This window comes from Haplochromis burtoni, unplaced genomic scaffold (genome assembly GCF_018398535.1).
Source record: "Haplochromis burtoni strain Fernald_Lab_line unplaced genomic scaffold, NCSU_Asbu1 Contig_435, whole genome shotgun sequence".
NCBI lineage: Eukaryota > Metazoa > Chordata > Actinopteri > Cichliformes > Cichlidae > Haplochromis > Haplochromis burtoni.
Window position 1 is genome coordinate 420,052 of NW_024582796.1, and position 26,513 is coordinate 446,564.

The 26,513-nt window shown below is 40.3% G+C and overlaps 3 protein-coding genes across 5 annotated transcripts; 2 read left to right on the top strand and 1 right to left on the bottom strand.

Moving 5' to 3' along the window:
• Window positions 1-2,940: 2,940 nt before the first annotated feature.
• fuca2 (alpha-L-fucosidase 2) lies at window positions 2,941-7,006 on the bottom strand. The gene is made up of 7 exons (XM_005946069.3): window positions 6,654-7,006; window positions 6,208-6,395; window positions 5,709-6,048; window positions 5,415-5,625; window positions 4,490-4,680; window positions 4,255-4,360; window positions 2,941-4,113 (listed from the first exon to the last, which is right to left on the bottom strand). The coding sequence occupies exons 1-7, from the start codon at window positions 6,842-6,844 to the stop codon at window positions 3,976-3,978; spliced, it is 1,365 nt and encodes a 454-aa protein (XP_005946131.1). The 5' UTR covers window positions 6,845-7,006; the 3' UTR covers window positions 2,941-3,975.
• A 28-nt stretch (window positions 7,007-7,034) lies between these two features.
• LOC102289878 (putative deoxyribonuclease TATDN3) lies at window positions 7,035-11,159 on the top strand. 2 transcript variants are annotated; one of them, XM_005946071.3, is made up of 10 exons: window positions 7,035-7,218; window positions 7,302-7,334; window positions 7,421-7,494; window positions 7,576-7,660; window positions 9,257-9,319; window positions 9,402-9,511; window positions 10,059-10,114; window positions 10,211-10,323; window positions 10,529-10,609; window positions 10,867-11,159. In XM_005946071.3, exons 1-10 carry the CDS (start codon window positions 7,165-7,167, stop codon window positions 11,008-11,010), a joined length of 813 nt encoding a protein of 270 aa, XP_005946133.1. In that variant the 5' UTR covers window positions 7,035-7,164; the 3' UTR covers window positions 11,011-11,159. The 2 variants fall into 2 exon arrangements, with proteins under 2 accessions (XP_005946133.1, XP_005946134.1); XM_005946072.3 differs by having other exon boundaries at window positions 7,036-7,218; window positions 10,532-10,609.
• A 2,476-nt stretch (window positions 11,160-13,635) lies between these two features.
• coq8ab (coenzyme Q8A, genome duplicate b) lies at window positions 13,636-25,826 on the top strand. 2 transcript variants are annotated; one of them, XM_005946074.2, is made up of 15 exons: window positions 13,636-13,961; window positions 14,267-14,419; window positions 15,922-16,212; window positions 16,317-16,383; window positions 17,505-17,576; window positions 18,587-18,712; window positions 20,300-20,385; window positions 20,467-20,607; window positions 20,704-20,785; window positions 20,893-20,986; window positions 22,626-22,767; window positions 22,967-23,074; window positions 23,170-23,235; window positions 24,386-24,472; window positions 25,345-25,826. In XM_005946074.2, exons 3-15 carry the CDS (start codon window positions 15,979-15,981, stop codon window positions 25,636-25,638), a joined length of 1,599 nt encoding a protein of 532 aa, XP_005946136.1. In that variant the 5' UTR covers window positions 13,636-13,961; window positions 14,267-14,419; window positions 15,922-15,978; the 3' UTR covers window positions 25,639-25,826. The 2 variants fall into 2 exon arrangements, with proteins under 2 accessions (XP_005946136.1, XP_042069271.1); XM_042213337.1 differs by lacking the exons at window positions 13,636-13,961; window positions 14,267-14,419; window positions 15,922-16,212; window positions 16,317-16,383; window positions 17,505-17,576 and adding an exon at window positions 17,583-17,724.
• The last annotated feature ends 687 nt before the right edge of the window (window positions 25,827-26,513 follow it).

Consider the following 26,513-nt stretch of genomic DNA (forward strand, 5'->3'; position numbering starts at 1 on the left):
CTTTAAAACACATGACAAACATTTGAATTCGACTTGAATTTTACTGTGAAATTACCTTTGCATAGAGGCCGAACCATCTGATAAAATGTGTCATAACATTCGTTTGAAGCTGCAGGTTTTGCCATCAAGCACATCAAACGAGGTCTTTCCGTGCTTTTGAACTGATTTATGATCACCCCGCCTCAGCCATTTGTGTGAAAAATTTGGCCTTTCGACACAATATAATTTACAGAACTTCAGATACTACACCCCGCTTTGACCCACCTCCTCCTCCTCGTCCTCCTCGGTTTCACTCTTTGCTCTTGGGTGAGAACAACTGGAGGCTTCTATGAATAGGAGTCCTTGGCTTTGGGCTTGCACCAGCTGTGCTTGCTGTGGCTAAGACATGTTTCACAGAGGTCCTCCCCTTAATGCAAAGCTTACACAACAGAGCAATTTATGCAATGACTCGCTGTTGAATTTCACCTCACAGTTCAAAATCTTATCCAAATGGCAAGCATTTTATTTCTCTGCAAAACTGTAATGTCACAGAGCATTTCCTTCAGAAAAGCAGCAACTCGCTGTGTGCTAGAAAAGCAGTGAATGCAGAGTCTGTGTATTGACAGAGTCCCTCCACAGTATGGAATTGCAGAGAGCTATTATTAGATATAGCCTCTAACAAGCCAAAGATGAAGTTGAAGCTAACTAACTGCAGTGCAGCTGAGATCCATTATGCTGTATTCAGTATCTACAGGAGCGGCACTAAAATGGCTGATACTCAATGTGCAGTGAAGGTCAAGTCGTGAGCCTCTATAAATATAATGGTCTGTCCCTCAGGATGTTCCACACACTGCTTGGCATTTCCACTATCTAAAGCTACGCCGTGGCTCTACTGACCAGCTCAAATCTGCCACAAATCTGCATGTGATTGAATGCCACACATGCACCTGACTACTAGCGGGCCTTTAATTATATTAGTCCTAAATTAGAAGGGCAGGGAGGGGGGTTTATGAATGGAAGGAATGAGGTTTTCCTCTTGGCTCACTGTAGTGGCAGTCATATGGCAGCCTAAGATAAGGGGGGGACTGAACCCAGCAGGTTGAACAAACACAACAACATTAAACTAAAAACCTTCTCACAGAAGCCATTCAGAAAACTTCAACCGATTCACTTTTTTCATCGGCCGTCGACCGCTCCTTTGTCCGTCTCTTCAAGTCAGCCTCTCGAGCAGGCATGCTTATGCCATTATCACAGCAGTACCTGAAAATAATCTAACATGATTGTGTGTTTCCATGGCAACCATGCCAACGTCTGTAACAGTTTCCCAGTTCCTGTCTACATATATAATTACTGCCTGCAGATTACAGAAGCAAGACTGCAGAAATGAGCCGGCAGTGTGTCGACCGCACAGTGAATCACGCAGTTTTCTGTGCTGATTGATAATAAAATGTACACGCAGTCCCAGTGAACATGAAAAATAATAGTTTGAGAAACGGCAAAGATTTGGCTTTGTTGAAGTCTTGCCTTTACTTCAAAGTAATATGCAAATTCATTGCTGCCGGAAATGGAAAACAAGTGGGAGAAAGTCAAGATGGCAAAGTACAGTAACACGTCTGTTTTCAGTTAACTGAGTGTCATTATTCAGTATTACAAGAAAAGTCCTTTTAATGTCTCTGACACCACTAACAACAAATAAGTCACATAAACCTAATGTACTATGCTCAAGTCAGTGCTCTACATCATTTTATTGCTGCTTTGCCTGGGATCATTGTTGAGTTTTTAGGACATGTGGCCTCACACTGGACTCCAGAATCCTTTGGGAGGAATTCAAGATCCACTAAATGACCACACAGTCTCAGAACCTGGGCTGCAAAACAAGCTCAAATCATCTCCTGTCATCACCATTTGTGCTTATATATTGTGTTTGATTTTCTCCAAACATGGCACCATGTGCATGCATTACAGCCAAACATCTCCACTTTGGTCTTGTATTTCCAAAGAAAACTGTTCAGGAGGTCTTGTGGTTTGTTCGTATCCAGTGTTGCAATCCTAAGGTGTGCTGCTTTGTTCTTTTTAGAGAGTAGAGGCTTTTTCTAACTGTGATGGCCTTTATCATGCTAACTGAGGCCTGTGGACTCTTTCTTTGTCACACTACTGTATAGGCAAATAAACTCTACAATATGCAGTCAAACAGAACAAATACATCATTTTAAACAAGTAAGTTCTGTTCCAACTGACCAAACCGAGAAAATAATCCGCACTGCAGTCCTGCCTTTAAATGTCTAAGTTAATTTTTTTGACATCTCAACATTTTTGCTACAAACTTTAAAGGTTTAAAGCCCGGGTTCTCCCAGAATGCAGAATATGTGTATTTCACTATTATTGCGCGTCTATCTGTGCACGCGTTTTGCATCCTTACATCTCTGTTTGTTGTGTTTAGGTGATCAGCTGCAATGTGCGCGTACCAGGCTGGGGATAGCCTGCTGAAATTAGGGTATGTGTGTGGGGTGGGGGGGTTGAACAGACGTGAGAAGAACCCCTTGCAAACCCCCCATCAGCACGTCATGGAACATTTGCAGAACAGGAACCTCCCACCTTAAAGGCGTGCAACAGAGAGCAGACACAACAGTGAGATCTGCCCTGCACCGGACTCTCTATCTCAGTTGACAAATACTCCTGCAGCTGCTGTGGTTTCAGTGCAGAAAAAGAGCAAAGACCAGCTTTGAAAGAAATTCTGCAGAGGCTTACCGGTCAGTGTGCAACATGAAAATAACTTCACTGCTGCTGCATTTTTCAGAGCCAGAAGAGGATGTGTTGTTTTCCCGGTTCATCTGTGCACAGCGGGGGTGCATAGATCTGTTTTGCACCGTCAGACTGCTTAAAATGTCCCAGGCGGCTAGGGCGTTACACATGTTGACACAAGGGGGCGCCAAAGGGAGGCAACAAATGAGAACAAGTCAGTGTAATAAAGGTTGATTTTATTGAAACATTTATTAAAAATGAATCAAACCGATCAGTGCAACAGGCTTATCAAACTTCCCACAAAGCACATCTCAAAGAAAAGGAGCAATTTCACAGTGTTTAATGTCACTGCTCCCAAAATTACAGAAACTGGCCTGGGTTTCTGGGTGAGAAACTAAAGGAAAACCACGGTGTTCTGTGTAAAAATGTCAAGCAGCTGAAACTCTATCAAGATAGCAAGAAAAAAAAGGCGTTACAAGTGAAAAGGGATTCATTAGGAACAATGAGTAAAGCAATATTGGCATTTACAGATAGGGAAAAGTTTACTAAATGGAATTGGAAACTGTGGTCAACACCGCACATTTGTTGACTCTGATGCTTGTGCATTAGTGCGATTTGTACGGCATAAACAGAGGAGGAACTCTTCCTCGGGCTACTGAGGATGTCAGTGCAGGGCATCGTCTCACCCCGCAGCAACAGTCGGTCAGCAATTACATGAAGAGGGATGTTACACTAGAGCTGCAGGGAATAGCCCCAGTATTACAAAGATGATTGCACATTTCAGAGCCAGGGGTGTTTCGAGACAATCTGTGGCAAGCTCTGAAAACTGCTGTTCACAAACGCTGTCCATCTAATCTGACCGAGCTGGAGCTGTTTGCAAATAAGAATGGGCAAGAATTTCAGTCTCTAGATGTGCAAAGCTGGTAGAGACATACCCTAAAAGACTGGCAGCTGGAATTGCAGCAAAAAGTGGTTCTACAAAGTATTGACTCAGGGGGCTGAATAATTACGCACACCCCACTTTGCAGTTATTTATTTGTAAAAAATGTTTGGAATCATGTATGATTTTCGTTCCACTTCTCACGTGTGCACCACTTTGTGTTGGTCTTTCATGTGGAATTCCAATAAAATTGATTCACGTTTGTGGCTGTAATGTGACAAAATGTGGAAAAGGGCAAGGAATACTTTTGCAAGCCACTGTATAATCCTTCCTTTCTGCTCCATCAGTTCCTCTTCAAGTGATGTGATTTTCCTTTAAGTGGCACCAGTCAGCTTCAGTGTCCAGGCCCACTGGCATGGCATCTGGCTAAAGGAGAGCTGGGGAAGGTAAACCTGCAGCCCACTGGGCTTTACAGGCTCCCACTTCAGAGGGCCATAACCAAGAAGCACCACCTTTTTTGTTAAACAAAAGGAAGTTATGAATAAAGTTCAGATCTCACACAAGGTTCTGCATTTTATTGCCATGTACACTAATACCAGTTTAAATATAAGAAGCTGGCATCGCAACATTATTAGGTATTGAGTCAGTCTTACCTGAGTTTGCCCAGTAACCACTGGCTCATTCAGAATCACTGATCCATTATTTGGCCACTTGAGTAAGATGGAAAATATGTTTTTTTCCTGGGGTCTGAACGTGTACCTGTTGAAGATCAGACCCATTAATTACCTCTGATTTTATCAATCTATATATTTTTTTCTATAACTTTCTATGTCTTTCTATAGATAAATATCAATGTAGCCTTATAAAAAAAAAAAGTTGTGGACCCACCACAGATCTGGAGTGAGGCTGTCATTCTGAGCTCGCCATGCTGTCGTGTTATAGATGGCCTCCCCATTGACCTTCAGCCACTGACCAATCTGCCTCAGACGCTCCTCAAAGATCGGAGCGATTCTTCCATCGTGTGTGGGGCCGATATTCATCAGCAGGTTTCCTCCACAGGACACAGTCTCCACCAGTGTCTGAAACACACACACACATGGACACACATTAAAGTGGACATGACTGGAAATTATTACAAGCGATTTTTGACACATAAACATGAACAAACAAAGCCACAAGAAGGGCTCCAGATCAGCGTTTCCATCTTTGACCCTCGAGCCAAACGAACTTCAATCTAACGTGACTGCTCCCTTGTCTGGGTCTGGAGGCGTGTTTTAAAGTAAAACAAGGGGGGACTCCTAACATTTTAACCACAGAATGGCATCACTGCTCAGCTGGCTCACCTTGGCTTGCAGAGCGACCCTCAGGCTATAGTTTCTAACTTAATTCTCTGGTGCCGCTGACTCAGGTTGAACTCCCATATATTTATCTCTATCCCATTTTCTTTCCTCTTTAATGACACTCACTCATGTGATGATATTTTGTCATTCTTCTTGTTGATTTTTTTTATTGATTTTACTGTTTTAATTATTTTATCTTTTTGTAAATTACACAGACAAGTCTTGCATTTTTGCATCTTTTTAACTTGTTGATTTAACTCTCGTGGGTTTACATTTTTAAGTGTAGTCATGGTATGTTTTTTTATAAGTGATGGCTGCTAGTAACAAAATGCCTAAAGATACAATTTAAAATTGCAGAGTGGTAGGAAATGTGTTGAAAAGAGTAAAGAAGCATTAGGTAAATTTCCCAATGACTCATTTAATCACAGTGAATCTGTTTTAGTTTAGAGGCGAATACGATTTTCAGCTCTCACCGACACAAGCTGATCGACGGTGAGGTAATCGCTGAGAGGAGCGTTACGTCTGTAACCCCAGGACTTTTTGTCAATGGTCATGCAGTTTTCCCATTTGTGCTTGAGCAGGTGTCCTGGCTGGTAGCGATCAGAACAGGTGTAATATCCACCGTGTGTGCAGATGGAGCCATAGCCCCACCGATCATTCGTCACCACCGTGTCACGTACTGGACTGTTGAGAAGATTTCAGTCAGCTCAGTTTTTATATCCATGATGGGAAAAAAGCTAAAAATAATGTACATTTTGCAAGTTTACCTGTCATTATAGAGCCAAGCTAAGAAACCAGTGCTGTTCCAGTACTTGTCAGGCGCGTCTCCATCTCCATCAGACCACAGCACCTCTGGTTTGTACTTGACAACAAGCTCGTAAAGCTCAGGCAGAGTTTTACTGGTAGGAAAGTAGTTTGTAGTGAAGACATTGGCAGCGTCCAGCTCAAAGAGCGGGTTAAACCATTCGAAGAGGGAGTGATACAACCCTACACGAATGTCCCCGTTATTGCGAAGAGCTGTCACCACTTCATCCACCAGGTCTCTCTTTGGTCCAATATCCACCGCATTCCAGTTCCAGGAGTTCTTTGAGCCCCAGAGTGTGAAACCTGAGAAATACACCAACAAAACAGAACATCTCTTGTGTGGTTGAAGGACAGTCATACATCGCTGACACCAATACTGACATCAGACTACTTCTTCAGAAAAAAAAAAGAACACTGTAGCTGGCATATATAAACACAGCGATGCACAAAAATGTGGTGTACCTTCATGGTGTTTTGTGGTCAGAACGATGTACTTTGCTCCCGATGAGGCGAAGATGTCTGTCCATTCTTTGGCATCAAAGAACTCAGCAGTGAACAGCGGTGCAAAGTCCTGATACTTGAAGTCTGGAGGATAATTCCTCTGCATGAAGTCCACATATGGCTTTTGCGTTTGGTTTTGCCAGTACCACCTGTGTAACAAATAAAATGCAAAATGTGCCATCACTGTAAAAACTTGTAAAACTGTAAAACTTTTAATCTGTACTGCCACTGTTGCCATGATGTAAAACATATGGGATCTCCGACAGGATAGATGGTGGGTTCCTGGATAAGTCCGAAGTCGGAATTTCCAATGAATGAGTTGTTCCCTAGATTTCACAGACCCTCTTGCCCTCACTGATTGTCTGCAAAAGTTTAAATGATATGGTAATGTCAAAAGAAGAACTCACCAGAACCATTCGCTGCCAAAGCTCGGGACAGAAAAGACACCCCAGTGTATGAAGATGCCGAACTTTGCCTGGTCATACCATTCTGGCAGCGGTCTGGAGTCGATGGACTTCCAGTTGGGTTCGTATTTGGCATTATTGGCCCCGATCTGCAGGATCAATAAAAGCAAAGGAAAGACTGCTAAAGCTCCCATTTCAGTGTCGCACACAGATCCGACTTCACTCTTTAGACGTCATTTGACTGTGAGTAAAGGTGCGGAACTGACACTGGCAGGAGAAAAACAAACAAGGAAGTGAAAACGGCTGGTTTAACTTGAAGAACCAGGTACGTTTGATTTCTTTCCGTTTACTTCCCGCCATAGTTCAACCAATAATTTCTAAGAGAGCACCGCCCTCTCGAGCTGCGCAGTGTCATCGATCTCGCGCACTGACGAGCCCACACGTGCACATGCGCAGTCGGATTTTATTGGAGGAAGCGGGTTTGTTTTGATTTTGAGGGCTAAACAACGTCCACATGCACGGCTACGTTGACTGCCACTGTCACATCTCTGCGGGGGATTTTGACAAGGTATTAACGCTTGTTTACGGACTGAAAATTCATTTTTTATCTTTAGCAACCTTAATTTAACCTTTCCACGTTTTTTTGGCCAGGATGTAGAAGAGGTGATCGAAAATTCAAAAAAGGTGAGATCCTCGTGAGTAAAAGCTGTAAGTTAGTCAGATATTTGTTGTTTTAAAGATAATTTCTGGTTGTTTTTACTCTTGTCCAGGCTGGCTTGTTGGCGTTATTAGCTGTGGCCGAGCATTCAAGGGAATTTGAGAAGATTATAGAGTTGTCACAGAGGTACCCAGCACTGTTTAAATGATGATGTATCTGTACTGTGTAGGTCGCGGTTTTGTAATTTCCTGCTGTAATTTTCTCCAGGTTTCCAGGTTTCATTTTCCCCTGCTTAGGAGTTCATCCTGTTCAAGAAGTATCCCCCGAGCAGCAGAGGGGTGCTTGCCTTCAGGTAGGATTGCTGCAGTTTAAAATCTTTTTCCACCCATGCTGTTAACATAAGCTAGTGGTGTCACAACTACCTCCGGAAAACAGAAATCTCCTTGGATTTGAGAATTTATAGTGCATCATATCATAGAAACGACACCAGTGAAGGTTACGAATGACCTTCTCATGGCCTCTGAGAGTGGACCCAGTCCTTGTGCTTGTCCTGGTACTCAGTGCAGCATTCAGTACCACTGATCGAAACATTTTACTTCAGAGATAAGAATACAGCTGTGGCCATTAAAGGAAATACACTGCCCAAGTTTGAATTGTATCTGTTTGTTCATGTAAACAGGGAGTCTTTACACGCAAACGTTAGTCATGGAGTTCCACAGAGTTCTGTGCTGGGACCAATACTTTTTACATTGTAAATGCTTCGCTTAGGCAGTTATATTAAAAAACACTGCATGCATTTTCATTATTTTGTAGCTGATACCCTGCTATATTTATCTATGAAGCCAGATGACAAAAATTAATTAGTTAAACTACAGGAATGATTTCAAGACATAAAGGCCTGAATGAGCTCTAATATCCTGCTTCTAAATTCAGATAAAACTGACGTTATTATATTCAGCTGTAAAAATCAGAGAAACATGGGGTCTAAACAAATTCCTAGTATGGATAGAATTACTTTGGCCTCCAGTAGCACTACGAGGAATCTTGAAGTGCCTTACAAATATGTAAGATTGTTTCCTTTTATCTGTGTAGTGTCTAAAAGTAGGAACATCCTGTCTCAGAGTGATGCTGAAAAAATAGTTCATAACTTTATTACTGCAAGGGTGAACTATTGGAAGTTATTATCAGGCTGTTCTTGAACTTCCCTGAAAAGCCTTCATTTGATACAAAACACTGCAGCAAGAGTACTAATGGGGGATGAGAAAGATGACTCATATTTCTTTATTCACCAGAAGGCCACAAACACAACAGCCAGCTGATCCGAACAGCCATGTAGAGCGTAAACAAGTATTGTTGTATTGTGGCTTTATGAAAATATAACATCCATCTAGCCACCCATCTTCATCTGCTTATCAAATTGAGGGTCACGATGTGCTGGACTGTATTCCAGCTATTTTAGGGTGAAAGGGGTGGATGGGGTACACTCTGACAGGTCACCAGTGTGTCTCATTATTAGTGTTTCAGTCTGATCTTAAAAAGATCAATTGTGGTACTCAGTGGTGGAAAAAAACAGCAGCGCTTCTTTCCTGAAATAGTGTGGATGATTCATTCTTTCTGCAATTTTGCAGTAAAATGGTAAATGGCCTGTATTTGTATAGCGCTTTACTAGTCCCTAATCCACCCATTCACACACACTGGTGATGGCAAGCTACATTGTAGCCACAGCCACCCTGGGGCGCACTGACAGAGGCGAGGCTGCCAGACACTGGCACCACCGGGCCCTCTGACAGTTAATTTTCCTGTGTTTCTCTTCCTCCACCACAGCTGTAGTTTTCTCAGAAAACAGTAAAAACATTGTAATTTTGACTGCTTGTAAATTTAAAAAATTGGATGAGTTATTTCTGGTTTATGCAGTTAGATTCAGGAATGTGTTCTGTGTGTTTTGCAGGATCTGGATGCTGCTTTGCCTATCATAGAGAAATACAAAGACCAACTTGTTGCCATTGGGGAGGTAAAGATTGAGCATCTTTGATTCACCTTCGTTGGTTTTCTTTATTAACTACAATGATATTACAGCTTGTTTGCCGTTGTAGGTTGGTTTGGATTTTACACCCCGATATGTCAGAAGCGACACCGATAAGGAGAATCAAAGGCTGGTCCTGATTCGTCAAGCACAGATAGCCAAGGAGCTGGACCTCCCGCTGTGAGTCTTGAGATATTTATTATTAAGGCTATTCTCTGAAATTCATGTGGTACATTTATTAGCATTTTTTTAAGCAAAGACTAATTAAGAGCTTTCCTGGGCGGTGTGGCAATATATACAGTACAAATATTAATGTGTATTGTTTTTGGGTTGGGGTTTTTTTTTGTTTTGTTTTTAATAGAAGAAGAGTCTTTCAGCCACTCCCTTATTCAGAAGGGGTCTGCACAGTAGATAGCTTTGCATATTTGATTTGGTAGATATTAATGCCAGATTCCCTTCGCAACACAAACCTAAAGGGATCTGTGTCTCCTCCTGGTATCAAACCAGGGACGATCCATACATTCGGCAAATGTGTAAACTACAATTAAAGTGTAAAAATCTAAATAAGACAGAGAAGAACTCCATAAGGAAACAAACATTTACATTTGCAGAAATTAAAGCGATCAAAATCTAAGGTTTATGAGACAATGACCGACACAGTATATTACAGAATCCTTCTATAATACATTGTGTTTGTTCATTTGTTTTCTTTTATTTTTGGCTTTAGAAATGTTCATTCGAGGTCTGCAGGAAGACCCACCATTCAGCTCCTGAAGGACCAAGGTGAACACCTAAGTTTATTCTGTCTGTTTGCATGTGAGTGAACAGTTTTCTTGAGTGTATGAGAAATAAACTGCAGTTCCTCTGTATTGCCACTAGGTGTCAGAAAAGTCCTTCTTCATGCTTTTGATGGGAAACCGTCTGTTGCTATGGAGGGAGTGAAGGCCGGCTATTTCTTTTCTATCCCTCCATCCATAATAAGGAGTGAGCAGGTACAGCCGAGCATGCAGTCAGCTTATCTGTCATTCGTGTGTAAACAGACCAAACTAGTTTATTTAATTGACACAGGTAACAGTTGTATGTGAGTATTTACACTCCCCACACAGCACTGGCATGTTGACTTTGTTTTCATTGGTTGACTTTATCACATTGAGCATTAATGATTTATGGTGATCTGTGTGTGTATTTTCCACCAAGAAGCAGAAACTTGTGAAACAGCTGCCGTTAGAGAACATCTGTCTAGAAACTGATTCTCCAGCTCTCGGCCCAGAAAAACAGGTTGAGTATTTAAAAATGTCTTATATTATCTTTGTTTGGGAGGAGTAATTTAATATTTTCTTTATGTATTACAAAGAAAATTGTATAATAAATGTTCTAGTTTCTAGATAAGATAGATACGATACCTTTATTAGTCCCACAAGGGGAAATTTCATGAAATTTCCCCTTAATTACAACTAGTTTGTTGTAATTAATATAGTTGATAATATGATAACTATAAGAATCGATACAACAATTGTCCCTTGTCCTGACTGCAGGTGAGAAATGAGCCAAAAAACATTTGTGTGTCTGCCGAGTACATCAGTAAGATCAAAGGGGTGTCGCTGGAGAAGGTGATGGAGGTGACGACACAAAACGCTCTCCAACTCTTTCCGAAGCTGAAGGCTGCCATCAGACCTTGACGGAGAGCACAAAGAATATTTTATCTATCAAAAAATGCCTTGAAGGATTTGCCAAGGAAAAATTATATATATGATGGAAACAAAATGCCCTACGGTGTAAAAAGCAAAACAAAAACATGAGAAAATAAAGACAAGTTTACAAACTCGCATCCAAGTTGTGCTTTTTTTGTGCATTTGACACATCTGAAATTCCTGCCACTGACATCCTGCATGCCAGTTTTATATCCTAGCGTAAGCAGAGCAGTAGCAGTTATTTCCTTGATCACTTTTTCAAATTAAAAGGCAATTCATTGTAACTTCATGACAGCTGATGCTACCACACTCTGATGGCAAACTTCACAGCTGCATGGGGGTAGTGTTGCCTTCACGTGCACCTCATAATTTTCTGCATTTTCACTTTTGAGCTCTGAAGTTGCTTTTTTTTTAAACCAATTATGAAACTAAATTTCATTCTTGTTTTTTTTTGTTTTTTTTTACAAAAGAACAAACTGAACTCAGTGGTCAGTTTACACTAGTGGTACACTAAGCTAGTTTAATACCACAAGACTGTAATCAATTCTGCTTTCAGACTAAATAATAGAATTATGTCTGCTGCTTTTGTGTTTGCACATCTTAGATTTAGAAAATCAGTGAATTGATTTGATTTGTTTGAGTTGTGAGATAGATAAGATTCAGCTGAGTTGTACTGACATGCCATCTGGAGAAACTAGTTCAGGGCCATCTCTAGCAGATTAGACCTCTGTAATGGACTTTTGTCCAGTCTTTCTAAGACAGTGATAAAAAAAGCTTCAACTTATCCAGAACGCAGCTGCTAGAGTCTTAAAGACTAAAAGAGCTGAATGTAATCCAGCCAAGCAGTTCTCAGATTACTGCACAGGTTCATTTTGTCTGCCAGAGAATACATTCTAAAAATATTATTGCTTATTCATAAACTTTTAAATGCTTTTACCCACAGTATATTGTAGATATGCTGATCTCAGACTGGCAGATTCTGAGTTACTCTAAAATGAAACTGAATACCTTTTAAGTAAAGTTTCTTTACCTTCTATCAAACTTTAAGAAAACATTGTATTGCATCATGATTAAATGATATAAAAAAAACATCCCTTTTGTCTATGTTGAAATTAGAGGCATTTCCAGATTTTTAAAAAAAAAATGGGGGGGTCACGGGGGACCACGAAGTGCAGAGGCAGATGTGCATTGTGTTCCCCTGTGTTCTGAAATACAATTTCAGGCTCATGTGCATATCATGTGTCCTATCACAGATTTTTTTTGGGTAAAAAGTGGTGTTGGACAAGAATTTCGAGACACTTATTTTGGGAAAGTAGAAAAGGCATTTATACCTTTTCTACTTAAGCAGCTTAACTGCTGACAGGTTGTATATTTAAAATATATTTAAAGCATCTACAGTAAATGTACACATCATGTGGGATGAAACTTTTCAGAATCATATAACCAAGCATGATGTTATTGTATCATAATTATTGACTTGTTTATATGTATATCTCTTTAATGTCAGGGATGCTACTACTTTTAATTGCTTATCTAATTCTCAGTAGCTCGATTAATAATAAAAGCTGCTTTAAGCTACTCCCTTTTTCCCAAGTGGCGCCACAACGGATTGCTCTGCATGTTTGATCTAGCTGTATTTCCCGCTGCATCCTCTTCCTATAGCAACTCCAAAGTGAATTATGTGTATTCTTGTTATTGAACTGGAAGTATTTCAGTTGTTAGACGATAGTGTAAACCGCTAAGTGATCTACACTCCCCCCCCCCCCCACCTACTAGACACACCCCTGCTTGTAAGCAAGGTTATCAGAGTTAACTAAAACTAAACAAAAAAATAAACCTAGACCTGGAAAACAAGTGTCAGCTGGCTAATTAAAAAAAATTGACCTTTAAAAAAAAGAAAACTAACTGAAACAATTTTGTGAACTTTAAAAACTAGCTAAAATAAAATTAAAAAAAATATCGAGAAATAACCTTTAAATATCGTAGTCAAAGGAGCTTGCAAAGAAAAGCGTCTGGACTTCTTTAAGTTGCTTGAAGACGTTTCACCTCTCATCCGAGAAGCTTCTTCAGTTCTAAGGTCAAATGGTGGAGAGTCCCAGATATAAACCTAGTGGGAGTAACCCCCCACAGAGGGACAAAAGGACCCCCTGATGATCCTCTAATCAGCTTGACTACGATGACCTGGATGACTGAGAACCTTCACAGACACTTTAAATATTGTGTTTATTAATTTGGTTAAAAAAGAAAGAAAGAAATTTATAAATATATCTAGTATTACAGTAGTACATTGTCTATTATTTTTCTCTGTTGTACTACTACTACTACTACTATTGTTGTTGTTGTTGTTGTTGTTGTAAATTGTGGAAATTTCTGAGTAGCCTCTGGTACACCTTTGGGGCAAATACGGATCTACCTTATCTAAATAAATAAATAAATAACCATTTACTTTGAGCGTTGTACTACTTCTCGTGGCCACAGTAACCTTACATCGAACGTTAGAGAGCGCATGTCCAGCACATGGTCTAGCAGAAAGCCTTTTCCTCCATATGTGTCCTTTTTTTTCTTTCTTGCTAGTTGCTCTTGAACGCCTCACATGTTCGCATCTCGCACCGCCCCATTGGAGGACACGTCAATCGGTCGCGTGCTGACGTGTGAGGGGCGACTGACAGTTTGTCCAGCCAGTAAGGGTGTATGTTGATGTCTGGACCCCGCGGCTGAAGTTGCCTCATTGGCCCGTGTTTGTTAAACTTCCTCCGAGGGAGCCTCGGTCAGAATCGGCACGTACTCCAGCGCGTCGCCCGCCTTTTTCCTTCGTCCCGCTGGAGGTTTTTAAGGGAATTGTGTCGAGTTAAATCAAGGTGAACGTGGCTCATGCTACAGTTGCTGGTGTGCACGCTCACTGAGCGGGGAGGACGTGTGTTGCGAAGTTTTTGTTAGTGGTGAGTGGAAGTTGTTTCTTTGTCCATGCCTTTTGTCTCGGGTTTGTTTTGAAAGCTTCTCTTTGTGGTGTTGTTGTTGTTTTTGGGGTTTTTTTTTATTTTCCTTTCTTGTCCAGGCTGTTAGCAACGTCAATATCACACTTTTGCATTGTTTATTTTGTTTTGCTTAAGCGTGCTATACGTGGTCTTGTTGTACTCTTCAAGTGTGAGAACATAAACGAATATTCACCCAGAAGAGCTACACCACTTCACACATCTCTGCATGACACCCCAGCACCTGTTTCAAAGACCTTACTCCCCTGCAGGTTTCTAACAGTTGCAGCATGGCAGGCGACACCGTGGTCTGGAGGAGTCTTAAGTGGGTAAAGCAGGCGGCCCACAGAGCCCCACCAGGCGGCCTAACTGTCACCGGGAACCAGAGGCTGGTAAACTTTCATCACACCACTGGAACGGCAAGGGTGAGCAGTCAGCTGTGATTTGGGTGTTGTGCAGTTGCAGACTAGGATCAAGTTTCACATTGCATGCAGCGCAGATATGTTCTGTTTTTGCTTTTTGGTCACGATGACCTCATCAGCAGCAGTAGATCGAGGCTTCTGGAGGCAGGTAGTACAGAAGCAGAAGTGAGAGGGGATGGTTTGTGAAGCAGGCTGTGAAGGATACACATTTCCTAAAGCCTGATAGGGGTATTTAAAAAAAAAAAAATAGTAGCCTGCCAAGTGTACTGCACTGCTTCTGTTATTTATTCGCTGTTGGGAATAAAGGTTCATAGTTAAAATTAAAGGATTTGTACTTTGGATATTTAATAATTAATCAATAATAGTCTCTTGGGACTAAAATAACAGCCTCTGAACTAATCAGGTAGAAGCTGGATTTGTATACACTTGGTTTTAGTATTTATAACGCCTTACACCAGGGGTTCTCTTTTGCACCAAGCTGAAGGATCTGAAGGCAACAGCATGAACTTGTACTGTATTTTTGTAACCTGTTAATTGAAACCAAACACTGATGTTGCATCTAATAGCAGTTTACAGTGTATTTATTATAATACACTTTCATTAGTAAAGCCTCTGCATGGGCCAATTTCTGTAAATGCCAGCCCATCTTCGGTTCCACTTTAATAGGAGTTTCATACAGAGCTCTGTGCATCAGGAGGAATACAGCTGTAATGTTTATTTTCTACTTTAACAGAACTAATTTGTTAGCAGGTTTTCCTGTAAGGGTTTTATGTGCTGTAGATACTACAAACCTGCAAACCTCACGGGTGGGAACAGCTCACATTACTCCAAAAGTAATGTTTTACACGTTATGAGTTATTGTTTCTTTTCTTATTTACTTGATGTAATGAGTAACATGTTATCCCACTCTTTATATTGCTTTTTCCACATGCATGTGCCCATTAAACACATCATCAACAACTTATATTGCATTGCATTGCATTGAACACTATTCATGATTAGAGATGCCCCGACTGCAGTTTGTCGGCTGGTCCCAGCATCTCTACTCATGATACAGTACTCTCACAATACCTTTACCTCGATAATAACAATATCATGATACAGCAATCCTGCTGAACTGATAAATGTGTATATTGCAAGGTGGTCACCTACAACACATCACTGCAACATCATATCACCATAGTATAATACCACTTAAAAGGGTAAAAACAGGAACTATGCTTTTATAAACAGCATTGCTGTGCCTGTGTGTATTGTCATTATTATTTAAGAATATTATAATATTTAAATTCACATTTGTTAGCTTTCTTGCCATTTTTCTGCTGCAAGATTCTTCTCTTCTTCCCTGAAGTTTAGTTATCATCTTTGTTTTAATAAAAATATTGATATTTGGCGCCAGCGTTTCGGTAACATATCACAAGAGAAAGCGAAAAAACATTTTGTCCCATCCTTACTTAACAGCTGCATAAATAAATGTTGCTGAATGTCATGTTTTGTTCTTTTAGGAGAACCAGAAAGATGTCTGAGTATACAGAGGCACAACATTTCACAGATACTCCACTATGGCTGCTTGCTTCAGTACAAGCTTAACAGGAAGTGCAAATGGGCATCAGAGGACCTGCAGTGGAAGATGTGATAAAGGTCTTAGGTACTACAAAGACTGGTCAAGTCGGCTGTTCTCTGGACATACGAGGCTCTTTAACCAGGACAACACCACAGTGGGGCGGCTGACATCGGAGGATATCGATAAAGCAAGGAGTAACAAGAAAAGGGACTTTAAGCAGCATACACAAGTGGTATCTACTCTCTTTTTTCTGTAAATGAGTGTTTTAATGATAAATGCAAGTGTGTATTTCACAGCTGCAGTGAAGTGTTTACATTTTATTTCCTTTGATTTCAGCTTAGTGAAAAAGCTCGAGAGAAGAAGGTACCCGTCACACGGATAGGAAGGCTGGTAAACTTTGGAGGTAGGTGATTTCTTTACCATGGTATTTGTCACATTAAAACCTGAATTAAAAAATGTCTGTAAATCTCAAAACAAAGTGTGACTCTCAGTAAGGCATTTGACCCTGAGTTGCTCCACTGGGCAAGAACTGGACAACGCCAGCTTGTGTGGGAATACTGGGCTGCTGCCAGGTGCTGTCAAAGTGTGATCTGCATGAATGTGAAACAGCAGCAGTGTTGAAAACCTATCACACTCCCCCCAAAAATGTGTTTTAAAATAATCAGTTGCAGCTCTTTAAACTGAGAGAACATCTGTAAAAATCGTTAACCAATTTAATGTTGAGCTCACTTAAATTTTTATATATTAAATGAGAATCTGACCTTTTTAAAAATCATGATCCTGGATGGAGTCTGTAACTAACGACTTTTTGCGATAGAAGTTCTGCAAACTAGTTCTGCAATTTGTGTTTGGCAGTGCTGGCACTTCCTCCAAGTCTAACTCAGCGAGACGTCAAAATGCACTTGAGTAAAAACTCCCTCACAAAGCCTGAACATGCCATTTATACAGACATCTGTTTTTTGTAAGTAGAATAGCCACTGTTGCTTGTATTCCTCATACTGTAAAGTGTTTGGGTATCAAAGTTTAATTTTGGATTTAGTGGAAAGAGTCTGACCTCATGACCTTGGTCAGCAGTTTTCAAGAGGTGGGGTGAGATTGTGGAAAGTGCTGACGTGCTCCCTCACAAGACTTAAATTACAGAGTATCAGTAGCAGAAAAAACATTACTGGAACATGCCTGAGAATCCAGCTAATAGGAAAACGTGCAATCAACCATCAGCTGCCTTCTCGTGGAAGTATCAAATGTTTCTCTCACTAATTCTTGGCCTCCATTTGCCCCTGAGCTTTCCTTGGTGCTGCTTTAAGAAATTATACCCAAGTCTGGTTGCTGATTGTTGTTATCACGTTCTTTTTTTTTTTTTCTTTTTTTTATGCAGTAGTTATCATATGCAGGTAGGTTGTTTGTAAGGGCAACACTGCTCTTGCAAGCAGTTACCAACACTGGTAATGTTAACTTCATCTTTGCAGCAGTTTATTCAGTGAATTGTTTGGTTTTAAAAAAAAAAAAAATCACTTCCTTTTGCAGGTCTGGCAGTTGGACTTGGCATCGGAGCAATCGCAGAAGTGGTCAAGAAGAGTTTAAAACCCAAAGAACGAGGTGACAGCAGGAGACTTTTGCTTTACGAGTCTGCTGAGGTTGATCCTCATGTTTGGGCTTTGCTAATGATGCCAGGAAAGCTATAGCTGCTCCTCTAAACCTGCACAGCTGACCTGTCATTTAACTGAGACTGTTAAGATAAGCAATCGTGAGTAAACTACATACCTGCCGGTTTATCGTCAGAATGTCCAGGTAGTCTAATTCTGGATATTGGAGTTCAATATTTTTTATGTAGAAGCAGAAAGCTTACGCAAGCACAGAATATCAGTGACTAGTTTAATGTTCGGGGAAATGTAGGACACTATTGTAATGTTTTGTTTGTAAATAAGGGGCTCTGAGATTTTGTACAGAAGAAACAATCAGCTATGTAACATCCCGCTAAAAACGCTGGCATCAAAAAGCCTGATCCTACCAAAAAAAACTTCTGCATTTCACAAAAACATGGAAATAAAAATGGAAAGTCTGTGGATTTAAATTGATGTTAAAAAAATGTGTAATGTTGTGACTAAAAGTTAGAAAGCGATATTGTAGATGCTTCATTGGCTCTAGGTCAGGAGTCGAATTTAAGCAGATTAGTGGTATTGATTATGTTGCTTGCTTTGAGCAGCAGGTCACATTTCCTCTGGATGTAACCTTCCACTGAAGCTTGTGTTCAGTCGATCCACTCATCATAATCTTGTTCAAGCAAATCATCTTGGAGACATTTTTCACCTCTTATAAATATAGCTGGGCGTCAGTGAGCTGTACACACAAAGCACGATCAAGCAGATTATCCTAAAGCTTTTAGTCTTTCCTCCCCACTCACCTGACCTGAACCCCACTAAGCATCTAGGAAGTGGGTACACTTTAAGACAGAGAAAGCAAAATGTGCTGGGATAAAAAGGATTTGCACATTTTGGAATATAAGAAAAATGGTGGGGATTTGTTGTGGATTGATGCATTTTTCAAAGACACGTGTTCAGTTGCGAGTTGTCTTGGCACATGTTATAAACAGTTTTTGTGTTTTCTAGGTAACAAAAAGGCCATAATGGATTCGAATGCTTTCCTCTCTGAAGCCAACGCTCAAAGAATTGTCCGGACGCTTTGCAAAGTTCGAGGTGCTGCTCTAAAAATTGGACAGATGCTCAGTATTCAAGGTGAGGTACAGATACACATACACCTGAGTGATGCACCTTAATGGATCTTAGCTGTTTTTAATCACTGTAAACACAAGCAGAAGTTAATCTTTAGTGATACAGTATTAACTGATCTCGCGTGATACAAGGACATGAGGATCTGGACAAACTGCTGAGGCATATTATAAGCAGGAAACCCACATGTGTCTGTGTACAAATAAAGGTTCAACTTCCATCACAGACTAAACATGCCTACTGTCTGCTGAGATCACTTCACCAACTTTAAAATGTCATCCCCAAAAATAAACACCGGGCCAGCTGTACACAATACGTGCAATTCCCGTGGAGTTATTGTAGGTGGCAGAGTCTAGCCTGACTGTTGGCTTTAAAAAGCATGTTTACAGCGCAGTCGTGTTTTTCAGCTCTGGCCTGTGCAGTCATGTATGATCCCTGCGATAAAATCCTTCAGCCAAGCATTTTTTGAAACATTAATCCTTGGCAAACTTTTAAAAGAAACCACAAGATTGTTCAACAACACTTGTTTTAAAGATGTTTGTAGAAGCTTTATTTTCCCTTATCCAAACTGACATGGTAGCCAGCCATGACACAGTTTCAGCGTTATCATCGGCTAACTTCGTTAACTTTATCTTAATACTGACCTTGAGGGGAAAAAGAAGCTGTTGACAAAACGGTGTCACTTCAAGGTCCGTTTAGTATCTCTTCAGCTTTCAAACGATCCTTATCTGCAAGGAGAGTAGAAGTGAAACCGTTTGTGATTATTAGTGTTATTAGTTTTCACGTTAAAAATACAGAACAACTATTTCCAGTTTTTCAGCAAGAGGATCTGTTGTTTTTCTTCCCATATGACAGTAAACTTATTTACATTTTGAATATATTATTAGATAATAAAATAATTTATAGGGAAACACTTGTCTCTACTACAGTAAAGCTGCATTAAATGGTTATATTTATATTTTAAATGTATGTATTTTACAGCTTAATTTATGTGAAAGAGATTGATCTTAGTGATGGACCTATAGAGTGAAAAACAAAACACAGATAGGCTCGACACACTGTTTTGGTTCATTCTCATCTCTCCTTTAAGGCACCATTAAAGCTGTAGTCTAACTTACTTCATGATACCAGCTAGCCAAATTTAAGCTTTGAGGTATTTTTTCATTTAAAAGCAAGGATTTAATTAAGACTATAGGTTTTGCACACTTGAAAACGTACAGTACCAGAAGATTGTTTTTACTACTTCTTCATCATTTACCTGCTCCCATTAGGGGTCACCTCACTCTATCCCTGTCATCCTCCTTTGTGACACCAACTCTCTGCATGTCCCCCTTCACAACATCGATGAATCATCTGTGATCTTCCTCTTTTCCCCCTCCTGGCAGCTCCATCCTTTATCCAGCATATCCACATCCTCTGCACATCTGCAAGTCTCACCCTGAGCATTTTCAATTCATTTTTAATCCTAAATTTCAGCTCTGCCTCCTGTCTATTCAATAACCCCTGGATTATTATTTTTTTAAAAACGGTTCTTACCCTATAGGCATCATCATGTGTTTCATTCGCTCTGTACTTTTCGTTTTTGTTTGTCAGATGACGCCTTTATCAATCCTCAGCTGGCTAAAATCTTTGAGCGTGTTCGACAGAGTGCAGACTTCATGCCTACTAAGCAGATGATGGTACAGTATGGAGAACGCTGGCAAACTATACAAATAAAGTTACATTTCTCCAGTTAATTTTTTTCCTTTTTCTCTCTACAGAAAGTCATTTACAATGATCTCGGCCCAAACTGGAGGGACAAACTGGAATACTTCGAGGAGAGGCCATTCGCAGCCGCGTCCATTGGTCAAGTCCATTTAGCAAAAATGAAGGATGGCCGGGAGGTAGCCATGAAGATTCAGGTGAGAGAAGTGTTTGTGCTGAGATAAATGCAGATGTTAAGTGGGTCATAAGTCAGCAAATAGAATAAAATAACTCAATCAAATCTTTCCCTTCAGTACCCTGGAATAGCAAAGAGTATCGAGAGTGACGTGAATAATATCATGACTGCCCTGAGGTTAAGCAACGCACTGCCTGAAGGTATTTTTCTTATCATTTAGGGATAACAGCTGCTATTGTCTGATCTTTGTAAACCTGCAGCTCGACCGCAATGATTTTCAACCCCCCCATTTGACCTCTTTTTCCAGGTTTATTTCCTGAGCATCTCATTGAGGTCATGAGTCGAGAGCTGGCGCTGGAATGTGATTATATAAGGGAAGCAAATTGTGCCAGAAAATTTCAGTGAGTTGTTTGCATTTATTCTTACTAAATTGACTAAGCTTGGGTAATATTTTATTTGTCTTTGCTAGAAGCGTGCTTTGCACCAGAACTTCCATCTAGCTACAGTTAGCCACAATCGCTACTTCTCACACAATACTGTTCAGATTTCAGTAAAACACAGTGATCACCTACTTGGTCTTCACTAAAACTGCTCAAGGTCACGATCACGTTTGTTGTTTTACGAGCAGTCATCTGTGAATTGTGATGACATGGTGAGACAGATGAGCTGCTGCATCATTGACAGTCTGGCTTGTGGCCTTTATCTGTTATTTTTTTAAATATTTTTGTATTATTTAGCAGTTTGTGTATAAATGCATTGTTAGGTTTTAGATTTTGAGTTTTAAAAAATATTCCTCATATAGTCCGTGGCTTTTGCGTCAACTTCCCAGAATTCAGTTGTGTTCCCGCCTCCTCAGACATTCAGGTTGTTTCACCATTGGTGCCTCTATTTTTGGTATTTTTGGCTATTTTAGCTACTGTACTGTATTTCTTATCCACAAGAAAATACTTTGTAGTGTTTTGAACCTTCTGATTTTGTTTAACGACATACAAACTTATTTTAACCTTTGGTCTCTGCCAGTTTTTCCTGGAAAGTCCTACCAGGCAACAACTTACAATAATAGCTGCTGCATAATGAATGATATACAGTATACACAAACATTACTGTTCCCATATAGTTCCCATAGTAACACCTTCACAGCTCTTGTTGTGTCACAATGAGTCCTAAAGATATTTTTGATTTGGGTTCATGCCCTTGACATTTTCAGCAGCAGGCGGCTTTGACAAAGGAGCCATTTGGCAACAAACAGCAACTAGTACTGTGCAAAAGCCTTGAGCCCCACCCCTCATTTCTTTCCATTTTGCTCACGAAATGAGTGCAGTATTTATTGAAACACGTTCCAACATAAATGGAAATGCATAAAAATAAAAAATCTAACAAGCTTGAAATTCCATATTTGTTATGGCCATCATTATTCTTCAATACAGCCTGAACTCTCTTAGGCAAGCTTTCATATTATGTGTGTGTGTCTAGGTGTGCTTTTACTGTACCGACAGTGTGTTTGGCATCATTATCATGCTGAAAAATGAAGCAACTGCCAATCAGATGTTTTTTCAGACGGTCTTGCATGGTGGCTCACATTCAGATAACTTTATTTATCCCACATTGGGCAATCCAGTTTGACAGTCCGCCATTGCAACAATACGGCAAAAATTAAAATCAACATCCAACAGTACTTTTCTGAATTTCCACTGGCTAAAATGCAGCACTCCATGAGATCACTCGCCAGCAATTTTCAATCCAGTTCTTGTATAACTGTGGGTACCTCAGCCTGTCCTTAAAAACGGTTTCTTGACAGCCACCCTTCTGTTGGGATCGTTTCAGTTCTCCAGGTTTTCCAAAGAAAAAACTTTGAAAGCCCTTCAGAAAGGTCGGAAAATTATTGCTCAAGACCAGACAAAAACATCTGGCCCCTTGGAAGCAAAATATAAAGAAATAGGTGGCTCAAGACATTTGCACTGTGCTGTAACAGAGCACCTGAAGGGCCAGATAAGGGTTATCTGCACGCTTCTTCTGACTTTGTTGCTGTGTGTTTGGTAGCGAGCTGCTGGAGGATCACCCCTTCTTCTGTGTGCCTGATGTGATAGACGAGCTAAGCAATAAGCAGGTTCTCACCACAACACTGGTGCCTGGTTTCCCGCTGGACAAGGCCACACATCTCCCTCAGGAACTCAGGAATGAGGTATGCCTTTAAGAGCTTCACTCTGCTCTGAACTCTACACTACTTACAGTATAGTTAACACCTGTGCTCTGCCAAGATGAGGTACATGCCACCTTAAAATAAAATAAAAAACCCTGAGACATGGCAGCATGTAGCAGAGATAACTATTTAAGTATCAGCACCCACTCATGTCACTTCCAGTTGTCTCTCCTTCTGCCAGATTTGTGAGCAGATCCTTATTTTATGCCTGAGGGAGCTTTTTGAGTTCAGATACATGCAAACCGATCCGAACTGGTCCAACTTCTTCTTTGATCCACAAACTCATAAGGTCAGTTTGCCCAACTTATACCAGCGACACGCGTGGATTTAATCTTTCTCCTTTTCACTGATGCGTGTTTTCTGTTTTTTATGACTTCACGTCAGGTTGCGCTGCTGGATTTTGGAGCTACTCGAGGATTTAACAAGCATTTTACTGATACCTACATTGAGGTGAGAAGTGTTCTCATTGTTGTTGTACACTGTGTTGCCCCCACTGGCTATTGTGCTACATGAATTTAAAAACAAAAAGATGCATACACCTGCCTGAGAATTTAGTTTATCTAGTTCTCAAACAGTGATGTGCAAATGTTATGTCATTTCTTTATAAATATTCTTCTAATGTTTCTTGAACATTGGCTGCTCCTTAACCCATTCTAGGTCCAGATAATTCTGGTCACATGAAGTACACTTAGATTATTACTTGTAATTACAACATTTTGTTTTGTATTTGGAAAATAGTGTTCATGAAGACTATCAAGAAACTAAACACACATACAAATATGAAAAAAGGATGTGAAAAACTTAGCACACTGCTTCGATTGACAGAATTAAGCAGGCAAGACTGCTAATGAAATGTGCTTGATTGAATGAACATCGGCAAGTGTGAGCACCTCTATAGAGAACAGAGGTTTTTGGAGTTTTCTGGTCTGGAGCATTTAGGCGTTTCCCTGTAAAGTCACCCAAAAAAACCCAATGGCTACATCTCACACTCTGCAGACCTCAGTTAACATGTTAAAGTCATTTTGACCCATGAGACGAAAGCACAGCTCCATGTTTGGAGAAAACCAAACACAGCATATCAGCACAAACACCTCGTATCAGCTGTGAAACACCGTGGTGGTGTAGGGGTGATGGTTTGGTTTGGTTTGCAGCTAAATGCAATAGTACGATGATCCAAAGCACAGCAGCCAGTCTAGAACAAAATGGCTGAAAAAAGAGAAGAATCAAGGTGCCCAATGTCCAGATCTCAAGCTGATTGAAATGCTGTGGTCCCAGAAACTGAACTGAAGCAACACTATAAAGAAGAGTGGGCCAAAGTCCTCCACAATGTTGTGAGAGACTCATAAAGCCGTGCAGAAAACGAGTTCTTCAGGTTAATGCTGCTAAAGGTGGTTCTACAAGCTGTTGAATCGTGGGACAGGACTGCAGTCCTTTTCAAGTTACTCTGTTTTAGTCATTTTGCTGTGAGAATATCTGTTAACCACACAGGTTAAGACAGATGATGTGCTTTATTGTTGTGCAGACAAGAATTTCAAAAAGTTTCAGTTGAGAAATATCTTTTCGACATGTGAAACCGTCTGGTGCGATTTCTCTCACTCAGATTATAAAAGCAGCTGCAGATCAGGACAGAGAAGGCGTCCTACTGAAATCCAGAGAAATGAAGTTCCTCACAGGATACGAGTCAAAGGTGAGAAACGGACATTGTAAATTTTACTAATGAACCGCACCACACTGTGATTCAGTTCAACAGTAGCTGTGAGTTTATGTTTATGATTTGTCTGTTGTTGTATTTTTGAATGTAGCGTGAAAGACATGAAAGGTTCATGCAGTCAAACAGCAATTTGACTGTGTTCAAAGTAAGATTGAGAGGAACTTCTGAAATGCACCACATTTTTATTGAAAATGTTTTGAAATATTCAGTCACTCAAAGTATTTACTAGGTGTTCTTTAGCGACCTCTAGTGGCACCCAACAGGAACTACAACAGCACTAATATTTTGTGAACAGTCTCGCTATCTTGGTTTTATTATAGAGGAACTGTTATGAGATGATAGTAAAAATGACTTAGAGTATATACTGTGGACAATTTCTTTTTCTTTTTTTTTGTTCTCTTTATTATACGGTGCCTGAAGATCACATTGCTCTCTCGTCTTACTACAGTTCTTGTGTGGGTTTAGTGTGTTCCAGTGTTGTTCACTCTGTCTCTTCACATAACTCCACAGTTATTCCCTGAGGCTGAGAGCAGGCCTGTGTGTCTTTAATCACATTTGCAGCTCTTGTGGTTGAGGAAATATTTATTTATTGAGTCTGGCTGCATGTCCTCCTGCAAAATAAATATGGGACCAACGATGAATGAAGTGTTAGCTTTAGAAGTGCTGATGGAGGGGATTATTTCAGCTTGTTTCCAGTCTCTGTTGCAAGATGCTGGGTGCAGCGTCCTATTCAACACAAATAAAATTAATATTGATCTCTTCGTCTAAAAGCAGAGGAGCAGGTTTCTGTACATGCTGAACTTTTACTTGAAAGCCTCTTGATCATTTTTCTTGTCTTCTGCATTAAGGCGATGGAGAACGCCCACGTGGATGCGGTGATGATCCTCGGAGAGGCCTTCAACTCAGAAAAGCCCTTTGACTTTGGAATGCAGAGCACAACTGAGCGCATCCACAACCTCATCCCGGTGATGCTGAAAGAGCGTCTCACGCCACCGCCAGAGGAAACCTACTCCCTCCACAGAAAAATGGGCGGCTCCTTTCTCATTTGCTCGAAACTCAAAGCTAAAATCGCATGCAAGGACATGTTCCAGGAGGCCCACAGAAACTACTGGAAAGATGGAGACCCCAAGTCTGCACATTGAAGACTGCTTTTCCAGAAAGTGGGTTGAAACCAGGAATTTTTGTCATGCTGAACAATTCTTATCTGCAAATTTTTGGGCTCATCACGCCAGAAAGTGTTTTGTTACGTGATATACTAATAACTACCTAGATTTGTTGGGTTTTTTTTTTACTGTTTGTTAAACTAAACTGTTACAGTACATCCCAAAAAGAAAAAAAGAAAAACCTTAAAAAATGCATATCGGAATAATCTCTACCTATTAGGAATTTCATATCTATGTTTAACATTTCATTGCTTGCTTTGACCTGGTTTCAATCCAGACTAACTCTTGCTATACCGTCCTTAATAATGTGCTAAGACTCTTTTGTATGTATTGTTTGAAAAAATTTGTACCTCATAATTATGTGCCTGTATGATCTGAGGGAGCGTCCTTCATTTGACCTGGATTGTCAGTTGAAATAAATTGAAACTGATGCTGCAAAAAACAAACCAAATCTGTTCTAGCGAGCACTGGAGAGCTATTGAGTGAAGCAAGGTGCAGACAGAAGTAAAGAAAAGGGTGGAAAAAAAGAAAAAAGAAGGTTCATATGAAAAAAAAAATTTAATTCACGAGAAAAAAATTCAAGTTTAGAATTTTATAACTGCAAAATGTCTTAGTGACAGACGTGTGTGATGAAAGGCGATTCAAACATCACACAGCGGTAATGTTGATACTGCGAATGTTACAAATCTGAAAGGGTGTTACTTCAAAAGCCAATTATTGTGCCAAGTGAATCCATTATGGTCTTATAGCTGAGGCAGGTGAGCAGTTGTTTTTGTTTTTTTTAAGTTGGCATAGAGTACACCATGTGTGTTCCGTTAATGTATCAGTGACCTTTAGTGTTGTGGGGAATATGG

Excerpts from the sequence above, each read along its gene's own strand:
- fuca2 (XM_005946069.3), bottom strand. The coding sequence starts at position 6,844 with ATGGGAGCTTTAGCAGTCTTTCCTTTGCTTTTATTGATCCTGCAGATC. Across the intron at positions 6,396-6,653 it reads TTTGGCAGCGAATGGTTCTG|GTGGTACTGGCAAAACCAAA; the intron begins GTGAGTTCTTCT and ends TTTGTTACACAG. Across the intron at positions 4,361-4,489 it reads AGCCTCACTCCAGATCTGTG|GTACACGTTCAGACCCCAGG; the intron begins GTGGGTCCACAA and ends GATCTTCAACAG.
- LOC102289878 (XM_005946071.3), top strand. The coding sequence starts at position 7,165 with ATGCACGGCTACGTTGACTGCCACTGTCACATCTCTGCGGGGGATTTT. Across the intron at positions 7,219-7,301 it reads CTGCGGGGGATTTTGACAAG|GATGTAGAAGAGGTGATCGA; the intron begins GTATTAACGCTT and ends TTTTTTGGCCAG. Across the intron at positions 7,495-7,575 it reads ATTATAGAGTTGTCACAGAG|GTTTCCAGGTTTCATTTTCC; the intron begins GTACCCAGCACT and ends AATTTTCTCCAG.
- coq8ab (XM_005946074.2), top strand. The coding sequence starts at position 15,979 with ATGGCTGCTTGCTTCAGTACAAGCTTAACAGGAAGTGCAAATGGGCAT. Across the intron at positions 16,213-16,316 it reads TTAAGCAGCATACACAAGTG|CTTAGTGAAAAAGCTCGAGA; the intron begins GTATCTACTCTC and ends CTTTGATTTCAG. Across the intron at positions 20,386-20,466 it reads TGCCTACTAAGCAGATGATG|AAAGTCATTTACAATGATCT; the intron begins GTACAGTATGGA and ends TTCTCTCTACAG.